At 35.0% G+C, this 26,304-nt stretch overlaps 1 protein-coding gene across 3 annotated transcripts; it reads right to left on the bottom strand.

Annotated features, from left to right (window-relative positions):
• Positions 1-689: 689 nt before the first annotated feature.
• Positions 690-6,706, bottom strand: TPBG (trophoblast glycoprotein). Of its 3 annotated transcripts, none has more exons than XM_074310437.1 (2): positions 6,591-6,706; positions 690-5,798 (listed from the first exon to the last, which is right to left on the bottom strand). In XM_074310437.1, exon 2 carries the CDS (start codon positions 5,455-5,457, stop codon positions 4,150-4,152), a length of 1,308 nt encoding a protein of 435 aa, XP_074166538.1. In that variant the 5' UTR covers positions 5,458-5,798; positions 6,591-6,706; the 3' UTR covers positions 690-4,149. The 3 variants fall into 3 exon arrangements, with proteins under 3 accessions (XP_074166538.1, XP_074166537.1, XP_074166539.1); XM_074310436.1 differs by having other exon boundaries at positions 6,494-6,676; XM_074310438.1 differs by lacking the exon at positions 6,591-6,706 and adding an exon at positions 6,165-6,356.
• Positions 6,707-26,304: the final 19,598 nt, after the last annotated feature.

The raw sequence follows: 26,304 nt of genomic DNA on the forward strand, positions 1-26,304 counted from the left end.
CATAGAAGGATTCAGAATATCCAAGAATATGATTTCCCCAATCTTCCTTTTAAACCTATATTAGCAAAAAAATTATATATATAAATATATACATATATATATATTTCTTCTTCTAATCAAATGTTCAAATAATTAGAAATTGGGGACAATGAAGAACTTCATCAGTATGTATGTATCGGTATCAGTATGGTTCTCTCTGCTTTGATAATTTATATTAATTTTTTTGACAGCTAACTTATTTTCATTTACAGAGTCAGGACAAAAATGCTTAACCTCCTACTTGAAAGCTCTTAACCAGTATTAGTTATTCAATGCTCTTCTTAGCCACCATTTATTTATCTTCCTGATAGTACAATTACAACAAAGTAGTTAGTAGAAATGCCAAAGGAAATGAGAAAAATTTATGTCATTTATAATAGAGATTTGTTGGGTATTTAATGGACTTAAATTGGGGCAGTTGGCAAATAAATATGTAAATATTTCAATAATTTCACATAAATGAACTTCATAATGAATTTTTCACTTTTGTCTCTGAAAACTGTTACTCTTAGAAGTGTTCTATAAACAACGTTGACAAATCAAATGTCTACAATCAAATGCTTATATGTGCCCTGATATTAATTGAACATGAAACTTAGAAAAAGGCAATTATATGCATTACAAATATATTTAAGATTTTCATTTTATCCTGTATTTCTTCACATTTATTGAATTTATATAGCTACTATCTTCTAAAAAGTTTAGAGGACTACATTTATTATAGGTTTTACATCATGCAGTATAATTTTTGGTTCAAATACTATTAATATTTTTAATATGATACTGTTAACTTTCAGTTAATAAGTACTGTCTAATGTCATGTATGTAGTTGGAAAGAAAATGAAGAGAAAAAAACCTAGACATATATGCAGGGGAGGAAATGATCACATGAAAAGGAAGCAAACAATGTTAACTTCCAACAGAACTAAAGTCTTGCTTTAAAAGATTTTGATTCTCATACAGGCAGTCAGATAGACAATGCCAGCTGTGCTGTCTAGTATCCCTTGCAGTTATTAACTACTGGTCCATACCTGGGCTTTCATTTGTGTAGGAAACTCAATGAACCCCTCTCCTCCCTTCCCTGTCAATGTAGATCAGCAACTGTTAGGCAATTTAGTCTAAGCAAGTTGCCGGAATTGAGAGGTTAAGATATTTTCTCAGAATCACACAGCCAATATATGTTGAAAGTGGAATTTGAATCCAGGCTTTTTTGACTCAAGACTGATCCTTTATCCACTAACCACTTCTGACCTTTTATTTCTACCTAACAATATGATACAAGTTAAACCATTCCTTCTGACAGATGTTACAGCAGATAGTGCTGGTATTTGTTTCCCATACAATTGCAGATTTGGTGCATTCCTGAACAGCTTAGTAAACTTAATGATTTGCTTAAGGTTTCTAAAAGAAATTTAATTTTAAGTATAGCTTTATAAAATTATGGTGTGTTGTAATTAATAAAACATCAATAATTCAGGAAGGCGAAGTAATGCTCTATTTCTTAGTAAATAAAGGCTCACTGACCTAGGATATGAATCATTTAAAATGAATGGCAGCAAACAATACATTTTTGCTTTTTCAAAAGTAATCATGGCTCCAGGAAATAATTCAAAACTAATGAATAAACTGATGTTTCACACAATAAATATTATTTTTAAAATCTTTGAGGAAGTTTGAAATGTTTGAATGTGCCTCTATCATTATAAACACCAAACTGAAACTAATCTACTTGGCCTTAATTTGAGAATTTCAACTTATTTCAATTCTAATTATTAAACTAATGATTTCTGAAACAGGTTTCTATAAAACACAAACTCTCAACTTTTTTTCTCATTTATGAAAACACAACAATCTATATTTATTCCATATGCATCACATTGATTAAAAAAAAAAAAAAAAAAACTACTTTAAAACACAGGAAAAAAAGAACCCTGAGACTAATACAGGCTACTTTAATTAACTAAATTTAATGATATCTTGTAAGTCAAACACATTATGAGAAATTATTTAAGGGGATTGCCTTTAAAGCTTAAATTCTTACGATAGATATAAAATAGTTACCTAATCTTTTGAAAACTAAAGGCCAAAGATTGTAAACAAAGGAGCTATACTAAATTACTTTTAAAAGAAAACCAATCAATGTTAAATACTAGGTTAAAATAAGACACTTTTACTCTTTAAAAATTAGAATGCTAAATTTAATATGAATAAAAAATTTAATAAAAAATGTCATCATTCCTGAGGATTCCAATAACAAAGGATCTGCTTTTGTCATTTGCATCATCTAAATCAAATTCTAGATGTTTCTGTCCTTCACAAAGTAATCTCTTCAAATATCAACTTACTTAGGATTTATACCCCAACTTCTTCCAACAAAGATTTTAAGAATATCATATTTTCAAATTTGTAATTTGGCTAAAGTCAACAAGCAGAACAAAGCACCTAACACTAACTAGACTTACCAGAGGGTCACTTAATCTCTCTGGACCTCAGTTTCCTCATCTATAAAATGAGGGAACTGATCTATATTGCCTCCAAATTCCCATCAAACAATTATTCAATAAGCATTTATTAAATGCCTACTATGTACCAAGCATTTGATAGAACTAGAGATAGTGATGCAAAATGACCCAGACTATATAGTAATTTTCTAAATGTACCTAAGCCTCCCACATTTTACCTTCTACACGCTCCAGTTTAAATTAAAATTCTATTGAAAAATAAAAACAAACTCAATAGAGGAGTGCCTATTTAGTTTATTTTGTGACCTTGGAAAATGTAAAAATAATTATTTTCTTAAAATAGTCGATCCCATAATGTAAAGATGTATTTTAAGCTGTTCCACATTTACATTTTATCTTTAAAGTCTTTTTTGAATGTATCACATTCTGCTCTCAGACCCCAACAAGTGATTTCACCTGTGAAACTTTATTTATTGTTAAACTCTAAAAGCAACTTCATTAAAATTTGGAGAGCAGCAAATTCAATTTGGCTGACTATACAGCAATTATTATCTATTCCTACTTTATATTGCTCAAATTGCTAGTTCTGGGTTAGTACACACTAACTTATAGATCAAGAGAAGGCAGTTTCACATAAATATTCACAGTCAATACATCTAGAATTTATTAAGCCTAACCAGATCCAATAATTCAAAAGGAATCTCTAATTTCAGTCTGTATAATAATTGTTCAAGCTATGCAATAAAGATGGCAGCATGAATAATCAGTAATTCATTAGTCTGAACTAAACCTAGTCAAACTATTTTCCCCTTACAAAGTCTAATAACAGCATACATAACTTTGACACTGCTATAGTTCTTTTAAGAACCTTTATTGGTTTAAAAAACAATTCATTCTGTTGAATCTAGAGGCATCCAGTTACATTAAAAAAAACCAAAAACAAAAACAAAAAAACAACCCCGATGTAGCTGAATGTAAACTGCTGTTAAAAGTAACTTTTTTTTTTTTCAGAGAAACTTCCTTTTTCAAAGAATCTGAGATTGGGAGTTATGTTTTGTAATATGCAGAACAGTTACTGAAGGCATGCATGTTCTCTAATTGTTTGCTCCTCTGGGTACTACTGAAAGGGGAAAAGCTTTCTAGATTCTGCAGGCAGTTTGTGGAATGAAATTGTTTTTTTTCTACAATTTAGGTACACAAGAGTAAAATCAGCATTGACAAATAAAATATGTTCTCAAAAAAAGTTGAGGCAGGTTTTGTTGAATGGTATATACAATTTCTACACCTTGTACTGTACTGTGAGAAAACCAGGCTCCAAGAAGTCCTCAATCATGCTGAAACTTGAAAAATCCCTCCAAACAAGTTCAAACAAAGTTCCAGGAACAGGTGGAGAGTGGGTGGGAAGAGGGGAGACAGCAAGTCTCTCTCTGTACAGCCAAACACTATGTGTAATTGTCCAGTGTCTTAGGTTAACAGAAAACACCAGAGAACTCTCCAAATAACATGGAGGCAGAGCTCCTGCATGGCTTCCCATCAGTCTGTGATTTCTAGAGTGAAGGGTGAAGGGTTAGCAAGCCTAGGGTGTAGTAAAGCTTAAGTCTACATCTCATGCATAGCTGTTGTCAATGCTCTGCTTTCTTCAATTTTTTTAGACATCTGAATTTGAGCTGAGGTTTGTTAACCTGGGGTCTGCATTGATTTCGTATCTGTAGTGATAACCTTCCATGTGATCCCGGCAGGCATCTCTGATGTTATATAGCCACTTTTTTATGCCTTTGCGGTTCAAATACAAAACCAGTAAGAAAATTGCTCCAATGAGGGCTAAAACTATCCCTAGAAAAACGTAAGAAGTCTGCAAAGGGTCTAGAGGGAGTGGGTCACAGTCCAGGTCAGAGCTGTTGAGTTTCACCAAGGGACGGTTCCTCATTTTCTCTGGGAAGAAGCAGGAGAGGGAGGCTTTGCCCTCCACTATGTTAGTTTCCTTCAGCCAAGCCACCATATCAGCCAGGTTACAGTCACAAAGCCAGGGATTGCTGTCTAGGTTGACCCGCAGGTTGGGCAGAGCCTGCAGCTGGACCAAGGATGCATTATACAAAGCCTTGAAGGCGTTATTCCCGAGATGGAGGGTCTCCAGTTGCGTTAGGTTACCTAAGGCCAGGTTGCCCAAACCCACCAGCGAGTTGTTGTGGAGATCCAGGTGCTTGAGTTTAGGCAGGCCCGAGAACATGTCCCGAGGCAGGTAAATGAAGTTGTTGCCGGACAGCTCCAAGCGGAGTAGGTTGCCCAGAGCACCTCCACTTTGCAACGCAGCCGCCACCATGCCCACGAAACTCCGGTTGCGGAGCTGCGAGTCCCTGGGTGGGAGGATGTCGTTCAGGAACAGCTCCGAGAGGGGACTCCGACCCAAGCTGCTGGCATTGCTGACGCCGCCACCACCAGAAAAAGCAACCGGGCTGAGGTCTGCCAGGGGGTTGTGGCTGAGGTCCAGCTGGCGCAGGCTGGGCAGGTGTTCGAAGGCGCCAGCGCTCACTTCTTGCAGGCAGCTACCACTGAGGTTGAGGGTAGCCAGTTCGGTCAGGGGCGGCCGCGAGGCGAAGGCACCGGCTGGCAATATTGCCAGCTGATTGCCTGTGAAGAAGAGGGTGCGAACGTAGCGGGGCAGGTCCCCCGGCACCTCGGTCAGGTTCTTGTTAACACACTTGACTGTCCGGGCCGCCTCAGAACACTCACAGGGCGCGGGGCAATGGCCAGGGGGCGGCGGAGGTGGCGGTGGCTGAGCTGACACAGAAGAAGATGGAGAAGATGAGGAGGTGGAGGAAAATGAAGGAGACGAGGAGGAAGTACCGGTGGACGAGGAGACCCAGCCTAGGAGAACTAGCAACAGCCGGGCCAGCCGCAGTCTCCTGTCTCCGGCAGCGGCGGCGGCAGCGGGGCCCCGGGCGCACCCCCTAGGCATCGCGCTTAGCGGTCTATCCCGGGCTGGGCTGGGGGCGCTCCCCAGTAGCTAAGCGGAGCGCCAGGGGTTAGGACCCGCGGGAGGAAGGAGCTTCTAAGAAGTGAAGACAACTTTCCTTTCGTGAGTGCTTCAGCTCCCAAGGAGGAGGGAGGGACACCACAGCCTAGATAGCCAGTGCAGCGCTACCGTAGCCCCACCCCGCCCACCTCAGCCCCCAGCCTCCAGAGGGCCGCGGGATGTCTCAACACTTTGCTTATCCTTGCTTCTCTTCCCGCCGCCGCGGGTGGCACTTCCTTGGCTTTATTGTGGTCACTGCTCCCAGCCAGTATCCACAGCTCGACCTGGGACAAGGAGAACAGAAGGATGAAGAATCAATGGGAGCGGCACAGACCAAGGACTGACCCTGAATACGGGAAGTGAAAGACTAGTCAATCAATGCCTGCTCATCCCGAGAAGTTACCCTCCTGCAACCTAGACCTGGAAAGTGGGTATCACCTCCCCCAGCTCCAACGCACATCTCTTCTCTATTCCTTCCCTCTTTTCCCCTACTGGATTTAGGGCTCAAATGTACAAAGTATATAGTCTGCCTTCCTCCACTTTGGACCAGACTGGTCCCCTTGAGTCTAACTTCATTAGAAGTCCCCCAGCCCCTCTTCTTTCAAACTTCTCTGCCTCCTCTCCACTCTGTTTTCCCCCCAGCCGGCAACCTGGCTGCTTTCTGGGGGTCTCCACTCCGGCTCCTGCCTCCTCTGGGTTCCTAGTCGCGAGTGAGGGAAGTTTCAGATTACAAGAGGCTTTTTGATCTCTCAAGCTCCCTTGGCTTTCGGATTTATGGAAAGGGGATGGGAAAAGTGGGGGGGAGAGAGGAGCGCGGGGGAATTGGGCTAAAGTCTAGTGCAGCTGTCTCTCTCTCTTCCCGCTCCCTACTACCCCTCCCCCCGGGTTCCCCCTTAGGTCCCGGCTCCTCCAGAGCATGGCTGGAGAACAAAGCTGCGAAAAAGGGTTGGGCAGGGCGAAGCCGGAGATCCACCCTCACCTTCCAAATGGGCTCAAGGTGGAGAGGATGGAGTGGCCTTTTCCTTTTGCTAGTCTTGACCTACTCTCGGCACACCGGCTCGGTTCACGCTACTCACCACCTCCCAGACTTTCCCTAGCGCCTCCCGATCAAACCCAGTCTGAGTCCCGCCTGAGTCAGAGTGACTTCCCCAGCTCAGCCGGCGCCGACTCTCCGCACACCCCAGCCCCTGGCCCAGCCTCCACGGCAGGGAAAAACCAATGGCGAGGGGATATAGGGGGAGAGAAGTCGGGATCTACTTCAATGGACTTCTCTCTCTTCCCCGCTGCCTGGGGACCCCTTGCTTAGGTGGGTGCAGGGAGGTGTCATTGGGGAGCAGGATGTTTGAGATACGAACCCTCCTTTCTTTGAAAGTTAAGCATGTATTTGTAGAGAAAGGTGAGACAATTGCTTTCCCCGTCTCCCCCTCCCGAACATTCTTCCCTAGTTCCCCGTTTTGCATACTGTACTAAACCATGGAAAGGAACCAAACCTCAGTATTTGCATGTGGAGCTCACACTACTCCTCCACCTATAAAGCAGCAACTGGCTATAGATCCCAGCTGCTCAGAGAGAACTAGACGAGAAAAAAGGCAAAGAAAAAGAAGGAAATATCTGAACAAATTAGAGAGGCATCACGGAACACATAGAGAAAGAGATTCAGGACATTTTCCCAAACCATGTGGGACTTAGTGGTTGTAAACTGTGGAGAGAAAGAAGTTTTTTATAATAATTGGTCCTCCCCATACCCCCACATCCTCCTATATACATGTCTCCCATCTCCTTCCTAGGTAACCACGAAACTATGAAGAAGAAGCAGAATCCGCTTTAATTTAAAAAGTTAAGGAGGAGAAGTCTATACTTGATTATTTAGTTTTCTTCTTCCCGGAATTAAAAGCAGAGGGAAGAGAATTGCAGCCAAAGCATCTTAGAAACAAAGGGCAGAATAGCAACACCATGAGTCACAGCAAATTTATCCCTGCCTTTCCCACCAGATGTGGAACTTCTAGTTTGAATAGGGTAACTTTAGAGAATAGTTACTGGTAGAATGAAAATTCTGTATAGGGGAAAAAACACCTGGTGAAAAAGCGTTCCTAGGTATGAGGAATTTGCTAGTATAAAAGGGAATTTAATAGTAAATTGGGGGGAAAAGTCTTTGCTACTCAAGAATTTATCTCTTGCTCTCTGTCTTTGCCATATTTTTTATACCAACAAATATCTAAAGTAAATGTTTCCTTAGGATTCCTTAGGACATTTTGGTTTAAACCCTCAAATAGAAATTAGGAAAGACTGGTAGAAATCTTAAGATCTGGGCATTAAATGAAATATATTTGCTCTCCACAATGATCATGTGGGCTTTACCATGAAAAAATAAATGTGGAAGAGAGAAATAGCATTCTTAAACAGAGACAGTATGAGTTATTGAAGTAATTGCCAGACAACTCCAGGGGAAAGTATCAAGAGATTGTAGAAATTTAAGACAATATGCTAAATAGCATGTTATAGTAGATAAGTCACTAAGTTTGGAATTCTGCAAATTCTGCAAATGACCAGGAGAAAAACTTCAAATATCAATGGAAAACAATTAAAATAACAAAATTATTCTGTATCCACCAAAAACTACAGAAGGCAATAGAATAATATAGTAAAAAAAAAAAAAAAAAAAAAAAACATAAATCAAGATGCAACCTAAGTGAAATAGCATGAAAACATGATCCTGATCATCAAAATAAGAAGATGGATATTTGATATTGCATATGAATTTGAAGCATTCCTTAAGGGGAAAAAAAAAGTAAGCATACCATTCAACTTGCACACTGAAACAGAGAAACACAAAAAGTTGAAGAAATATAGCTAAGAAGCAAAAGCAGAAAAATAATACTTTAATATATTTTTAAAGTATACAAAAGGATGGTTCAATTTCACCTCAAACTGTCTGATACTGGATACATTTCTTAATCTCTCTAATCTCTCTATGCCTCTGTTTCTTCTATCTGTATTAGGAGGAGACTGGATTCCATCCAGCCTTTAAGATTCCTACAAGTTCTAAATTTATGATGCTGTGAACTTTTGGAAGGCTAGCAATGATGGTACTAAATTCCTCTATTTTAATGCTTTCTTTAACCTGGACCTTCAATTTCATTATGTGGGAAATCCCAGTAAGGGAATTCCCTCTCTCAATACAGATTAGCATTTGATCTCCAATTCAGTTTTAGAGAACTATTTACCTAGTAGTTAGTTGTATCACAAGCAAGATATGAACCCAAGGTTTCCTGACTCTGAGACAAAATTCTCAGAGTCAGTCTTTCATTAAGCCAGGATGCTTCTTGTTTTAAAAATCATCTCCATAGATGCTTGTGGATTTCTACATAAGATGTCACAGTTTCAGAACAGATGATCCCAGAATTTTATTCCCAATGAAAATTTAAAAATAATCTGTACATTCTATGTATTCTAATAGGTCACTTTATAGCTTTCAGGAATTTTCCTTCCTTCGTTCCTTCCTAGGCAATTAGGGTTAAGTGACATTCCCAGGATCACACACAGCTAGGAAGTGTTATGTGTCTGAAGCCAGATTTGAACTCAAGTTCTCCTAACTTCAGGGCTGGTGCTCTATCAACTATTCCAACTAGTTGCCCCTCAGGAATTTTTTTAAAGCATTCCCCTTATATTATCTATTTAGCACAGGGATTCTATAAAGCACTTCTCTTTCAAACATTTAAGATCAGATGTTTAGTTTCCTCTTAGAATATGCTGCTAGATTACAGGGAAAGCAGGAGTAAAGGAGATGATGAAAGTTGGTGGAAAACAACATTTTTGTCTTAGAGGAAACAAACATTAATTTTCTAAAAGCAATTTGTTTGGGTCCCTACAAGAAGATTTAAAAAACAACAACAAACCCCAACAACTTTCTATCTTATTCTAATAAAGGAGTTAACAAAAGAGAATATCTTCTTAAGTAAGAGAATAACAACACAGGGAACTGGTAGCGATGAATATAAATCAAATATGTCTTAAACTAAGAAGCAAATGGTTGACCTCAAATAAATGAAACCACACAATCCAAGAGATGACATTGTCAACTACTTTCAAGTACCAACTTGGAAATATGTTTATTATGGAAAACAGTAAACAAAAAGTTTTAACAGTTAAGTGGGGAGTAGTATTCTATAAATTTAATAGGGTTATTCAAGATTGACTTTAAAAATTAGATAATATACATCAACAAGAAAATTATGTGATGATCAACTATAACGGACATGGCTCTTTTCAACAAAGGTGATTCAGGGCAATTCCAATATATTTGTGATGGGAAGACTTATCTGCATCCAGAAAGAATATTGTGGGGACTAAATGTGAATCACAACATAGTATTTTTACCTTTTTTGTTGTTTGCTTGCTTTTTTTTTCTTTCTCTTTTGATCTGGATTTTCTCATGTAGCATAAATGTGAAAATATGTATAAAAGAATTGCACATATTTAACATATTATTAATAATCATTTGCTGTCTAGTAGAGGGGAATTTTTTTTTGGTGCACAAGGTTTTGCAAGGGTGAATGTTACTATCTTTGCATATATTTTGAAAATTAAAAACCATTATTTAAAAACAAATAAATAAAAATTAGATAATGACTATTATACCTAATCTGGAATATGTAAAATACAAATCAATGAATGGACCAAAAAATAACATAGTTATTATGTTACACATAATAAACACAATATGAATTTAGTTGTTAAATAAAAGTATATCCTAAAATATTTAGAAAAGTTAAATGAACTTCATATAAAAAACAATCTAGAAGAACAGTGATGAAAATAATTAAATTGAATGAAAAAAGTGATGCTAAGAAAATATTTTTTGTTGTTAGAAAAATTACTGAAACTCCTAAAAAAGATTAATTAGAAAGTTGAGTGAGAAATTCTGCAGAGAGAAATGATTACATAATCCTCATCTGAAAGAAATCTAATGTGATCTCTATGAATAAGGGTGGTTAGAATATACTTTAAACCAGTAATTGTTCTGGAAATTGAAAATTTATAAAAATGGTTTCTACATTTTAAGTATTCAACTATAAATGATCCAAAGAGTTATAGGCTTTATTTGTGCATTGCAACTTTTTTTTTCTTCAATAGTTCTAATTGACAGTTAGATTTAAAGAATAACCTGAAAAATACAAACTTTCTAATTTATTTGGGCAAACAGTTTAAATACACATTATGTATACAGTCTTCCTATTGTATAGCTCATAGAATCACAAGATTACAAAATGTTGGTTTTGAAAGGTCAGTCAATAAACATTTATTAAATATCTGAATGCAATAAGAGACAAAAGATAGTCCCTGTCTCCAAGGAGCTCACAATATAATGAGAAAGACAATAAGCAAATAAATATGGACCAAAAAAAACAGCTCAGTGTGCTGTAGTGATGTAATCATACTAAGGTATTTAAAGGCTGAGAGGACTAGAGAAGAGTATGTGTGTGTGCTTGAGCTGGATCTCAGACTCCAGACTCCAGACTCCATACTTGACCTTCTTGTTGTGGCTCTTCTGCCTTCATCATTTCTCCACCCGAAGACCAAGGCCCATCCAGAGATCCTCCAGAAAGCTAGTCCTAACTACAAATCTCCACTACAACAAATTCAGCAACTGGTCATTCAACCTTTCCCTAAAGACCTCCTATAAGATAGAAACTCAATACTTCCCTCTGCAGCTGTCTTCCCTTGGAAAGTTCCAAGCATCAGGAAGTTATCCCTTACATCAAACCTAATTTTGTCTCTTTTCAACTTCTATCCATTGCTCTGGGGCCTAAATAAAATTTAACATTCAGTCAGAAAATGGAAAATGGTAAAATCCTAGTCATTACCCAAACATTGGGACAGCTAGGTGGCATAGTGTCATAGTATGTTGAGTCTGGAGTCAGGAAGACCTGATTTCAAATTTGACCCAGACATTTATACCTATGTAACATTGGGCAAGTCACTTAGCCTTATATGCTTCAGTTTCTTCATCTGTAAAATGAACTGGAGTAGGAAATGCCAAACCACTTAAGTGTCTTTATCAAGAAAACCCTCAAATGGGGTCATGAAGAATCAGACATGATTGAAGCAACTGAACAACAACAAATAAATATGACTATAAAGGCAATAGAATGACCATTTCTACATTTCTAGCTCTGGGATTATGCTACAATTTCTGAACTGTCCATGGCACAGATTCATGTCAAAATTTTATTTTCTTGGACCTAGTTTCCTTCATCTATTTCATAAGTCTTGTGTTGTGATCAGAAATGAATGGGTAAACACACTATTTTTTCGCACTGCTTTTTCATCTAAAATCAGTTGAAGTTTTATCAGATTTGGTCTAGAAGACAATCAGTAACAAATATTCAAATTGTGGAAATTTTTGTGGATTTACTATTAAAACTCCTAAATAGAAGACGTAAAGGACAAAAATATTTCCTGGCAAATCAAGATATGCTTTGATCCAAGAAGTATTTACAGGTAAATGTCTATATGAAAATTGTTGAATATCTTCAATACATGTCACTATATCCTTTCACTATGATATGCACAGTCAGTTCAAACTGAAATTTTCATCTTTTTTCCCCCTTTCTATTTCAAAAAGCATTTGTTAAGTGTTTAGAATGTTGAAGACATTATTAGGCAATGAGCATATAAAAACAAAAACAACACTATCCCTGATCTCAAAAAACTTACACTCTATTGGGTGAATATAGTATGTACCAAGACAAATAAATGCAAAGTAATTTGAGGAAAGAGAGAACATTTACATTAATAAATAAGAGTATCAGGGAAAGCTTCATAGAAAAGATGGTATTTTAAGCTGAACCTTGAAGGAAGAATAGGGTTTTGGCAGACAGCAATGTGGAAGTAGCAGATTCCAGGAACAGGAAGCACCTTGACTATCCAAAATCTAAAAATTTTGGATACATTTTAGCATTCTCACATTCTTGGCCTTGGCATTCACTCAAATAAAGAAATGAATTAAAGAAAGAAATTAAATAAATCAATTATGAAGGACCTATAAAGGAAGTTCCTATCTATCTACAAAAAAAAAAAAGAATTGATAAATAGAAATATGCATAGTATGGAGGAGTTCAAAGAGAAAGAATGATGTAGATTTTACGATACTAATTTTAGAGCTACAAGCTAATCTTAGAGACCATCTATTTCAATCTTCTTGTTCTTCAAATAAAAAATCTGAGGTAGAAGTTAAGTGATTAGCCTGGGTCACACAACCAGTAAGTGGGAGTAGTTGAACTCAGGTTCTCTGATTCCAATCTCTCCATTCTGCTTAGAACATTCTATTTTAAATGTAAGAAGTTTACACTTTAAAAAGCACCTATTTTAGAGAAAGAACATTAAGAATAAAAAAATCTGAATAATTCCCTTTGAGTCTAAAAAGGAAAGGAAAAGAACAAAGAGAAGAAGAGATGAAAGAAGAGAGGAAGAAAGGAGTGACAGAGATTAAATGAAAGGGATAGAAGAGAGAAAGAAAAAAGAAAATATAATGGGGATGGAATAAGAAATAATGAGTAATGTAAGAGGGAAAGGATGAGAAAGAGGCAGTGAAAGAGGCAGATGGTGGTAGAAGAAAAAGAAAAAGAAGAAGAAAAGACAGTTTCATTACTTTGACACCTTTATAATCACAAACCCTTCTATATGGTACCTAATGATTATCATTGTTCCTGTAAAGCATCTATTAAAATTTATTTTTTCATGTTATCTTATAAAAATGATGATTTAAAGCATTCAATTTATTACTTTTTAAGATTTCCAAAATAATGAGAAGTATCCAAAAAAGCCTATAGGAATTTAGTAGCATATTGTTAACATAAGGCAACAATTCTCAAAGTTTCTGGCTTTAGATTACCTTCTACATTTTAAAAAATTATTGAGGACTACCAAAAGAAATGCCTTTCTATGATTCGGATTGATTGATGCTTTTCTTATTAAAAATTAAAACATTTCCCCAGATCAAAGAGAAAATTTTGCAAGAAACAAACAAAAAAATTTAAATATGCTGGAGCTTTAATTAGAATTTTAAAGGAGTTGTCAGCACTACAATAAAAGATCATAGGTGCAGGGATAATATATACCAGAAATCGAAAGAATTAGGCCAAAAAAAATCATGTCCAGCAAAACTAGCCATAATATTAAACGAAAAAAATAGACAATATGCTTGCAGATTTTCAGGATTTTATCTCAATCAAACTTGAACTCAATAGAAAATTTAACATGAAAGTCAATATCAAAGATTAATTTCAAGGGACTCAATAAAGACAATTTGTTGTTATTTTATTTTTTACATGGAAATATGAACCATATGTTCAAGATTGATATCAGTAATTGGTATCTCAAAAGAAAGATTAGAGCAGAGATGAGTATGATCTAACTCTGGAAAGCAAAACTTTCTAGGAAAAGGTTAAAAATAGTAATTATGCTATAGGAATGAGGTGCAGGGGAAGAATCAACACAGAGGCATTAAGAGGATAGAGGAGGACTGGTAGTTCTGAAAACCCACTCACATCCAGAATGGATTAAATAGGTAATTGTGCAACATATATATATAGTGTAGCACCCTCCAAAATCTATAGAGAAGGGGAAAAGGAATAGGATAAGTCCAGTTATAGAAGGGTATGAAGATTTATAGCAGTAAGAGAAAGTGTGTAGATTAATGGGAAAGGGATAAAGAGGAAGGAAAAGGATGGTATAAGATAAGATGGTATTTAGATTAACAATAGTGGACAAGGTATGTAGATTAATGGGAAAGAGGAAAAGAAAAGTTGGGGAAGAAGATAAAGGAGGGATCCAGAGGTGGGGGGAAGTTGAGTAATAACAAGGCAAATTAAGGAGTAGATTAAAATAGAAGAGTTAGAAAATAAATATATACACAAATATTATAACAAACATCAGAAGTAGAATTTATTAGAAAAAAAAGAGGGTTAGTAATCACTGATCTCAAACAAAGGGTGTTGGTATGAATATATATATATGTAAATATGCCTCTGCTTAACTGTAACCTGCTTGGGGGATGTAGAAGGATGAAAGGGAGAAAAAAAGAATAAGATAAAAAGTGCACAGCATACAGAAAAGAATAACCTATAGGTAGCAAAGAAGAGATGGACAGTTTTGCATATATAATCTCTTCTATTATTACATATGCTTTCTTGAAATGCAATTTATTCTTACATATTTTGAATTCTCCCTGATGTTCTGCTGATTTGACAATGTTTTGTTTTGGTTTATTTTCATTTTGTCTTTCTTTTTCTATTTTGTTTTCTCTTATTTTGTATTTAGTTTTAATGTTAATATTAAATATTGATTTATTAATATTAAATATCAGAACAAATAATTATTATTTACTTATATAAATATTTGTATGAATGTATATAAATATTAAAAATTAATTAAAAATTAAATATCTTTGTATTATTACAAGACTAGTTTTGACTTTGAAGATTTCCTAAAAATGTCTCGGGGACCCCAATACACACTTTTAGAATCACTGACATGAAAATTACTCTTGCCTAATATGGGTTTTAATTATTATTATTACTCTTTCTATTTGAGCACCCAAACCACTGACATTCTGTTCAGAAACATCATTGTTATGTGGCAGTGACTCTGGATTCTTGAAAGTGATGCTAGTGGAGCACCAGTTATGACAGGTCCAACCAAACTGAGTGTGTAATATCCTGTCCAAGGACCAATATACCTAAGTGTGGTGAGATTGATTATCAATTTGAGCATAGGGTGATTGAATTTTTGACTGCAACAGCTTCTATGATTTCTTAAATCATAGAAAAATTGTGACCACTTCAGTGGTGATGGGAATATACATATCAAGGAAATAATAGGTCCATGAAAAACTTAATTAAATCAGGGAAGAAGATCTCAGCCAGCTTAGCTTTCAAAAGAATAAAGACAACATAAAGCCAATTAGCAGTTTTTGACAGGGAAAAAAAAATCACCTATCACCTAAGAAGATGCCTGTGTAAACTGCACAGTTCAATACTCTGAATAAAATCTCTAAAGCTTGAACTTACTTCAGACATAAAATGAAAACTCTTTTAAATTTAATGGAAAAAAAACTTTTAAAAATCCCAAAATATTTCAAAGTTTAAAAATTCTGCTAATCAATTTTGAAACAATTATGAAGGATTAGAACTATTTGCAAACAACTTTCCAAAGAAGGCATCAGAATTAGAAAACATGATAACTCAGCTTGACAAAATTATTTGGTATCTATTATGTGCAGTCCTTTGCTGAATGTTGGTATAATAACTTTAAATAATAAAATGTATCTTCTTTTTCATTGCAAAGAGGTAAAGGACTACAAGGACAGAATATTGTATATCTTAGCTTAAACTGACTCATGACTCTAGTATCCCCAAAGGAATAATAGTAATGATTAATAATAGTAACTAACATTTATATAGCATTTTTTTAAGATTTGAAAAAAAAACATTTTATGTATGTCATCTCATTTGATCCTCATAACAATTCTGTGAAATAGATAGTATTATTATTCCTTATTTTACATAAGAGGAAACTGAGGCAGTGGGTAACTAACTTGTTCAGAGTTATATAACTAGTAAGTATCTCAGACAGAATTCAAACTCTGGTGTTCTGAATCCAAATCCAATACTCTATCCACTATGCCATCTAATTGCCTAGAAAAGTAATCAGTGTTACCTGTCCTTGGAAGAATGGGTATTCCCCATTGAGCAATAGACTCTGGTTAAAGAGAGAATATAATTTTAATATTATAATATAATAAACGTATTTTAATGAAGGATTAGGGAACTTGACTTCCATTACTTAGACCTGTCTGATTAGAAAACAATGGGCCAGATTCCACCCAGTTTAGATTAAATTCTTCTTAAGGTTCTCTAGTTGAGTGAGGTCTCCTATCCAGGATCAAACAACATGTCTCCTGGAGATTTAAGCAATCTCATCCATCAATAATGTCCTTCAGAGTCTGAACAACCTATCGACTTCTGAAAAAATCCTGGTCCTACTCCAATAATTGACTATTAATGTAAGAGAAAAATAATAATTTCTTTCAGTTGTTAAAATTCAAAGAGCTTACTATTTAGTTAGGTAGACACTGTACACGAGCAATTCATTGTCAGTTTCAAAATTATAGAGGATAAGTGAATTTAAATTGACTGAGTTGATGAATCAATCATATAATGGCACTCAGAAATAGTTTTCTGGAATATGTATATTGAAATCTAATATTTGTTTTGTTTTAAATCGAATGTTTTAAAGGAAATGATATGAACATGGAAAAATAAATTATAGTTAGGAGGACTTCCTAATTCTAAAATGTATTAATTTTCTACATGATCTTGACTAATTCACTTTATTTTTCTACGGTTTTGCATAATTGAATTAGCTATAACCCTTTCTAGTTAACAGGGTTTAAATGAGAGGGTTTTTTTTTATCTCATCAAAGGAAAAAACCTAAAAATTTAAAGTTTGAATTTTACTTATCATAGAAATCAATGAGGCTTTTCTCACTCCATCTCTAAAGTAAAGATTAAAATAAGCTAAAAATAAGAAGTGGGGAGAGAGGAGAGAAAAGAGGAGGAAAAAAGAGAAAAAGAAGAAAGATAAAAGAAGAGGGAAAGGAAAAGGGAGAGAAGAATGGGGTGGGGAAGAAAAGGAGATAAAGAGAGAAAGAAAAGGAAGAGAAAGGAGAAGATTCATGGATAGAGTAGTGAGCCTGGAATCAAGAAGTCTCATCTTCCTGAATTCAAATCCTGTCTCAGACATTTATTAGCTGTGTGATCTTGTAAAGTCATTAAACCCTGTTTGCTCAGTTTTCTCATCAGTAAAAGTGAGCTGGAGAAGAAAACGGCAAATCATTTCAGGATCTTTGACAAGAAAACCTCACATAGTGGCATAAACAGTCTGACAAAAGGAAAAGTGACTAAACAATAACAACAACTAAACGAAAGGAAAAGAGGGAGGGAAGGAAAGAGATATAGAGATGGGTGAGGACAGGGAAGAGATAATAAAAAAGGAAACAAATTTCATGATATAAATTCTAACTTCAATGGATCAGGTAAAGGAATCAATGTTTTAGCTAGCTGTTATGAAAAGACTAAATGATTTTAGAGTTCTATAGAAATCAAAGCAAAGCCAATTGAAGCCAATAGACACATTATATTTGAATAGTGATTTAACACTTAAGGCAAAACAGAAAGAGACTGATATAAGAGGGAATCTTTGTATATTAATGGAAAGAACACCAGATGTGGATAAAACCTGGATTCACATCCCAGTTCTGCTACTTGGGTTACTGTGTGACCTTAGCCAAGTCACTTCATTCAGCTTCCTCATTTATAAAGTAAGAGTTGGACTAGATAAGGTTTTCTTAAACTTTTCTCATTCATGACCTCTTTTTACCCAAGAAAATTTCACATGACTATATAAAAGAGATACAAATTAATCATTTACTGAAAATAAATCATAATTTTATGAGCCCTACTTTCAGTTATGAGACCCCATATGGAGTTGTGAAACACAGTTTAAGAAACCGAGGACTTAACTTAAGAAACTCTAAGGTCCCAAATCTAGGATTGTATAAAAATAATTTTCCTCCTAAAGCATATATACAATATAACATGCTTTTCTTCTCTACTGACAGAATCGGAAGAACTTAGTGGATTAGTAGTTGTTTCTAAAATAAAAAATGCTAATGTCTAATTCTTAGAACATGAAATATCTTTTCTAGTAACCCCCAATAGCTTCATTGAACTTAATTTTCTATTCAGATTTCCAGGCTTTTCCCCCATTATTTATAACACCATTTGGTTAAAAACAGATATGTTAGGTATTAGTCTGTGAGATAAGTTTTGTCTCAAAAACTTTTTCAAGTTCAGGTTATTTGTTTCTATCTAATAGTATCTATAAAATTACTTGAAAGGGTATTTTCTTCAAATGCTTTGATTTGCATCTCTGAAAGTTATATCACATTATAAGAAAAGAGAGTTTTAATATATTATCTTGTATTATGACATCTGTCTGTTTTATATCGTAAGAGCATGTTAAACTTTTTGCCTATAACTCTGAACAGGTGATCTAGCTGCATCAGAGGCCCTTACTTGGGATATAGTACTGAACCCATACCATTATATATTACTGGGTCCTCTTTATTAACTCTCTTCTTTGGGTCTGGTTTTTTTTTTTAAGCGTAGTGGATTCTGGAGTTGTGTCCATAAGATCTTAGTCCAGTGGGATGAGAGAAATGGGGCAACTAAACCATATGTAAAGATCCCTGCTGACTACATATTGACTACTGAATTTATTTCTTTTTGTTAAATATTTCTCATGACATTTTAATCTAGATTGTGCCATACTCTAGAGTATTATTGTATGTAATGCAGCCTAAACCCTGTGTTTGACACCTCTATCTTAAAAAATTTGTCCTAGAAAGGCCTTCTTCCCTGCTGGCCCAATTCTATTGACCGGGAAAGAGAATTTTCAGCCAGAAGCAATCTTTTTCCCTTTTGAATTCTTGTAGCATTTTATTATTTCTTTCCTCATGATTTTTATGACATTTTATCTTGTATTATAACTACTTACAAACTCTTGCTCTTCCCTACTTAACAATGCTGTGAATGCTCCATAAAAACAAGCATCATCACACTATCATCCTGAGTTGTCCCTCTTCATCCAATATACTTCTATGAACTTCCTAGGCTTTATAGTCTTTGTTTTAACTTTCTTGATTTTTATCTAAGTGCAACACAATATACATAAAGTCATCTAGATTCTAACTCTAGAGGCTGATGTAAAATCTTAGGCTTTTGTGGTCAGATTGACCGAGTGAAGCTCACCTGGAGTATTAGGATGGTCTGAATTTAATGAGGTCTGCTGTAAGCTCTGAAGCTGAATAAATTTTGAACCCTTAACAAAAGCTGGATGGAAATAATTAGACTGATTCAGTCATTTAACACAGTCTGGAACAAAGTAGGCACTTATTGAATGTTTATCTGTGTAGATCTGAACATTTTGTATTTAAATTCAATTTTTTTTTAAGTATTAAGTGTGGATAATACTCTCAAATACTCAAACAGATAACTGGCCAGAAATATTTTAGATATCACAAAAAGTTATCATGGTGCTATGGCAATGATTAGTGAAATTAAAATATGTTCTGGGAGATGCCAAAGATAAAAGTATCTAAAGACAAAGAGTCTATACCACAAATATCAGTTCCAGCTCTTAGGGACACCAGTTATGGGTAACAGAGTTACGGATGGAGTAGCTCTATGTTTTAGGTTGATTCTCTAACACTGCCTTGTTTCAGTGGACAAGAACAGGATTAGATTACAAATATCATGAACAGAGGTACTCACACATGGTAGATACATGATCAGTACAGTGATTTTTTCTGAAGCATTAATAATGAATAATAATTCATTTGCCAAATATGTGAGTGCTTAGTATTGTGGATAATATTTGAAAAGTATTATGTTCTTTTTTTCCTTCTCTCTTTCCTCCACCCCACAATGTAATTTATTTGAGAGCAAGGGCTTTTCATTTTTGTATTTGTATTCATAGTGTATAAGCACTAGACCTGGAGTTAAGAAGAACAGAGTTCAAATTCTACTTCAGGAACTAGTTGTTGGCCTTGGGTAAGTCACAATTTGGGTGGAAATAATAGCACCTGCCCTACATGATTGCTGTGAAGATCAAATGAAATAATATTTGTGAAGCACTTTGCAAATATTAAGGTACTATGTAAATGTTAGCTTTTTTTTTTTAACCTCCAGCACCTACCAATTTTCTTGCCACACAGTAAGTGCTTAATAAATGCTTATTGGGTTTAATTGAATAGAAGACATTACCTTTAACTTGGTTAGAAAAAGCATAAATACATTATGATTGGAATGATGATAGATTAAATATCAAAATAAAAAAATATCACAAGGAAACATCAGGGCAAATTAGAACTACAACAAACACTATAAAAATAGATAATTCCCACATTGTTTATAATTGTGCAATTGAACTTATTTCCTATCTGTGAGTACATATATAAATAAAATAGAGGTTTAGAATTAAAAAGTAAGAAAAGTAAAAATCCCCATTAGTTTTGAGAAGGGGCAAATTGCTTTGATCATAAGGAAAGTTTCAGGGGTCATCTCCTGTCATCCTAATCTGTTTTGCCACTGAAATCAAATGATCCTAGAGGAGAAAGTGAGACTGATAAATTTTCACTGTCTTGCCTCACTTGCATCCAATTCACTTGCAGGTCAAGATACCACCTTTCTGATGCCATTCTCTTAGAGAACAAAGGATAAGTAACAGCAAGGAAAGGTTTAATGAAGAAGGTTGAACTTGATCTTAGCTTTGATGGATCAATAGGTTATGAAAACTCAGAAAAGAAAGAGAAGAGAACTTAGAGAAAATAGTTTGAGTTAAAATATGGAAGTGACAAATGTGTCAGATGTGTTTGGCACACAATATATAAATGTAGCTGCAGAAAAGTATTTATGCAGGGGCTTAGCCTGGGATGTCTCTAAGGAAAGCCCACGTCCAAATAAGGATTCCAAGCTAAAGAATTTATGCTTTATCATAAAGGCAATGGAGAATCTCTTATGTAAGGTATAGAAAGAGAATTATTTCAGCTAGCTGAGACTTCCTGTATCAATCATGCCTGGGAATATGTCCTAGGAATTAACACTAAGCTTAAACACTTGGCAGGTTAAACCTTTTTCGAATGAGACTGAGTTATAGCCTAGACCTCTTTGGTTTAAAGTAGTTATTTAAGCTCAGAGAAAATAAGTAGTTCAATTTCTAACTGAAGTTCCCATCTTTTTGGAGAAAACTCACATGGATAAAATGGATACATTCCCAGGATTCGGGATATTCCTAGGACCAGGGAACTATGCCAAACAGTTTCTGCTGCTTAGTGCCATCTATAGACAGTCAACCTTTCTTTGTCCTTTCTGCTACCTCTCTATTATCTTCAATAAATTCTATGTAATAAACCAATCATGAGTACCTTAGAAATATCAGAACACAAGAATACATTGAAACACCTAGCTTAGACCAAGACAATTGGTGGCAGCAGTGGGATCCATGACTGTCTGCCTAAACAAAGTCATCAAAGTTTTCTAAGTAAGACATGTAATATATTAAAAAGGAATTTGGGGTATATAAATGGCATGCAGTTTATTTGAAAGAGGGGAGAAACTGGAGACAAATATACTATTTAGTAGATTAGTGCAATTGTGATAACTGTGGCACCCTTATCATATATAGGCTCTCCAAAAGTTACTTCAAGGTCAAGGAACTTGGTGAGTTAATAACCATTTCACATCATAGCTCCCAAGTCCCTTATGATATGTTTTATTTTTATCAGTCAACCAGAGAATAAAATAATTCAGCACATGTGATATATAATAAAACAACATGGAAAATGAAGTGCTAAAATAAATCTCTCCAGACCTACCACCAAGTAATCATGTACATTTGGGGTATATTCTTACACAGATTACACAGGAGAGTGCCCAAAGGGCATATCTTATATTTATCATAATTTTGGATAGACAGAACTAATAAAAGAAAAGATATCCATTGAGGAGTAGAAAAACAGGGACTAAGGACAAACATAAATATAAATAGATCCAGAAAAAGTCACTTGGAATTATGCCCAAAGAGTTATTAAACTGCTTATATCCTTTGACTCAGCAATACCACTATTTCCAAAGAAGATTAAGGGGAAAAAAGAGCCTGTATATTCTAAAATGTTTATAGGAGCTCTATTCATGGTGGCAAAGAACTGGAAATTGCAGGGATATCTATCAGGTGGTAAATTGCTGAACAAGTTAAAGTATATGATTGTGATGGAATACTACTGTGCTATGAAATGATAAGCTCAATAGCCTTAGAAAACATGAAAAGATTTGCTCAAAACAATGAATTAAATGAGCAAAAGAAAGAACATTGCATACAATTAAAGGAATATTGTTTTAAAAATGATTTTGAGGAAATAAATCATTTTGACTATTATAAATACCCATTAACTATAAAGAATATATGAAGAAAGACACCATCTAGATCCAGACAAAGAATTATTAAATTGAAGTATATATGAATAATTTTACATTTATATGTCCTATTTTTGTCTAGAGGAGGGTAGAGGGAGGAGAGAAGAAAAAAGGGGGAAAAAGAAATTTACATGGTAACTTTATTATATATTTAAAAGGAATAAAAAACCAAGTTGTACATAATAGATTTGCAGTTTCATGTACAATTCTCTTTTTTATTGTACTCTGCTAAGGAAATGCTTGCTTTATTCCAAAAATTTTAAATATTCCCAAATTTAAAATGTCATATATGTTTCTATAGTTAAAGCCTATTTTCCTATGGACTTCTATGCATTTTTGGGACAGTGTGTCTGAAACTCTTCTAATGTTTTAATCAACTTGGGCTCTCTGTCAATCAGGGAGCATGCTACCCTTCTTAACTACCCTCTTGAGAGGTAGAATATATAAATATATGATATCATTACAATATTCCCTTGGAGAGAAGTTTCACTAGTCACCTTCCACCCATTGTTATCCCTATGGCTTTAACTCTTTGCCTCTCTAATCTTGTACTAATCAATCATTGTCCATTTAGGAGAAACTATCTGTTTTTACAGTTTTCCCTATTCTCTCATCTTCGTTGTCCTCATCTTATTCCACTCTTGTTTCTCTCCATAGAAATGACATACACTATCTCCTCTAGAATCTCTGTTTCATAGTGAACAAACTATTTTATTCTGGACATCTTCCTCTCACAGTCTTTTAATCTATTAGCCTTCATGGGAACTTGGATACCCTCTAACAACACAGCACGTTGGATTAGTTTTTTACAGCACTGAATATACATCTGACTCACTGGTTTGGAATATTCCTTCTTATCACTTGAAATGCTCCTTATGTCTCTTTCCCTCAACAATCTTTCCTTCTTTGAAGTCAATGGCATCAAAATTTTATATCCAATCCAAATTGTTCTTACTCTTGTATACTGGCCTTCAAATAATTTCTTCTCCTATCTTTCTCTCCTTAATTCCTCTCCTTATACTAGGGAACTTTTAATATTCATGTAGATCCTCTCTCAAATTCCATAATATTTTTCCTCAATCCCCTAAATTGTATAAGTCATTTCATCATTCCACATCAACTATACATGATTATGGTCACTTACTAGATAGTAGATCATACCATTCCCCAATCTTGTAATTTTAGTTAACTGATCCAATTCTATAACATTTTAATCTCATATCTCTCATCTCCTTAGCTTATCTCTACAAATTCTTTCCCAAACATCAGCCCTGAATTACCTCTGTCATTTGCCTCCTAGAGACTTATTCATGTGCTACTAGATAAACTGAAAGAAGTCACAAAACTATATTGCCTTGGTACACTACAAATTTACATTAGATAGCCTTCTCTGTACCATCTCTGTAGTTAGGTAAAGCCTTTGATTCTTTTTTAATTGATTCCCCAATTCATTCCTCATAGAGGTGATTTGAAATCTTTTCTTCTTTCCTCAAGATTCCCACATTGCCCTTCTTCATCAGGTGAGAATTTTGCCTCTTGCTATACAGAGAATATTGACTTTATTCTCCAATGAAGTAAAGAAAGTTCTTATTGTGTACTTAAAGGTAACAAAAAAACATTTCATGGAATATTTGGTCCTCTTGCCTTGAAATACTCATAATTAGTATAGGAGAAAGGCCATTCTGAAGATAATTGTACTTTATGCTATTGAGATGGATCAAGAAATTGTTTTTCCTTTATTCTCAAAGAAGACCATGATATCAGGGAGGTGACATCATGACATGCAAGAAAATTGCATTTAAGTTAGGGAGGGGCATGCAAAGATATTAGTCTCACTTTCTCCCCCGGAGCTATCTGGTTCCAGTGACCAGATATAAATCAGGATGACTAGAGATGGTCTTGGATGCAGTGGGAAACCTTGGTCTTTTTACATAAATGTCTTTTAAAAGTCTCAGTTTGACATAGCTCCATATGGAGCCATATTTGATATGGCTTTGAGAACAAAAAAATCCAACAATTTCTTGATCCAACTCAACAATATAAGATACAACTCTCTTACACTTAAATGCAATTAATTTGCATGTCATGGTAATATTTCCCTGATGTCATGGTCCTCTTCAAGAATGAAAGACAAACAATAACTTTTATGAGTAAGAGTAGAAGCTGTCTTACTAGGGACCCAACTGGAATTGGCCATTTGGGCAAGAGAAGTTTTTTGTTTCCCTTTTCTTTCTTCTTTCCCTTTCTTTCTCCTTGTCAGCACAGGGTATCCTTACATACTGGTGCTCTGTCCAAAAGAATGTAAATTTTGATCACTGAAACTTGACAAGATATCTTGGAATTTATGGGCGAGGACCATGCCTTAAACCCTAATCACTCTGTCTCTCATTGATTGACCAATAATAGTTTCCTGACCAAGACCAAATTGTCATAGTTTGGACCTTGATTGGTTCAGAATTAATGTAAATAACATTTGTTTCTATTTTTTGGCCAGAAATTCTGAGGTTCTTCCTCTCCCTGACTGTTTTTTTTTTTTTTTTTTTTTTTTTTACTATATAAAAGATTCTACCTACATAAAATCTTTTTACCTAGACTTAATCACTGATTGGGCATTGCTTCAGTCAAACACAGTTAAAGATCTCAAATCTCCCACTGCATCCAGGAGCATCTCCTGGATTAAATCCTGATTAAGAAGTATAGAAATTATTTTTTAAAGTTGATGAAATTCTGCAAACTAAATCAGGATTTACTTTGATACTTGGTGACTTCAATATGAAATATGATTTGATTACAAGTAATGAAAAGATCAGAAGCATCCTATTAGTTGAAGATGTACACTGTCTTTGAGAAGTGAGAAGGGAAGTGCTAAATGACATAAGAAATCTTGACAGTCAGAAAGCAACTGCTTCCAGATATGGAAGTGATTTTAGAGTTAGCTCTTTGTGGGGTATTATAATGTCATAGATTTAAAGCCTAAAGGAACCTTAAAGATCATTTAGTTCAATCCTCTTATGTAGTCAGATTATCAACTAGTCAAAGCAAATGTCAGAGTAAATACCAAGTTAGAAGAAAGAAGGAAGATGAGAAGGGAACACTTTGTGTGATGACAGCAGCTCCTGCCTGATGTGTTTAAACAAGTTGCCAACTTCCCTAAATGGAAAAAGAAGATACAAGCTTTATGAAAGGGAAAACTTTCTCAGTATCAAAGCTGTCTAAAAGTAAATGAATTGAATGTTTTGGGGTGAATGGTCATATGTTCAGGATGTAAGAAAAAGGTTCTTGGTCAGATACATTTTTTACTGGATGATCTCTGAAGGTTACATATGCTGATGGGACTGTGATTCTGGAAATGAACCAAAGTAAAGGCATTGGCTCTATCAACATTTCTTAAAGAAGTTTAACTGATGCAAAACTGACACCAAAATGAAAGAATGGAAAAATTGCCTAAGACTTAAATAAAGACTTAATCTCATTACTAAGAATAGAGATATAGCAGCCAAGAATGACACTGTTTCAGAATGAAAGCTCATTTGTTCACTCCCCCAGAGGATTATGATAAAAGAATATAAGGAATTTTGCTTTTTTAGACAGTATAAAGCAGTGCCATAAGATCCTGATAAATAATATTTTATTCCATAAGTATTTGAAAATAAAACATGGAGGTAATAAACAACTACAACATAGAACAGATATT

Source organism: Sminthopsis crassicaudata, chromosome 4, assembly GCF_048593235.1.
Source record: "Sminthopsis crassicaudata isolate SCR6 chromosome 4, ASM4859323v1, whole genome shotgun sequence".
Taxonomy (NCBI): domain Eukaryota; kingdom Metazoa; phylum Chordata; class Mammalia; order Dasyuromorphia; family Dasyuridae; genus Sminthopsis; species Sminthopsis crassicaudata.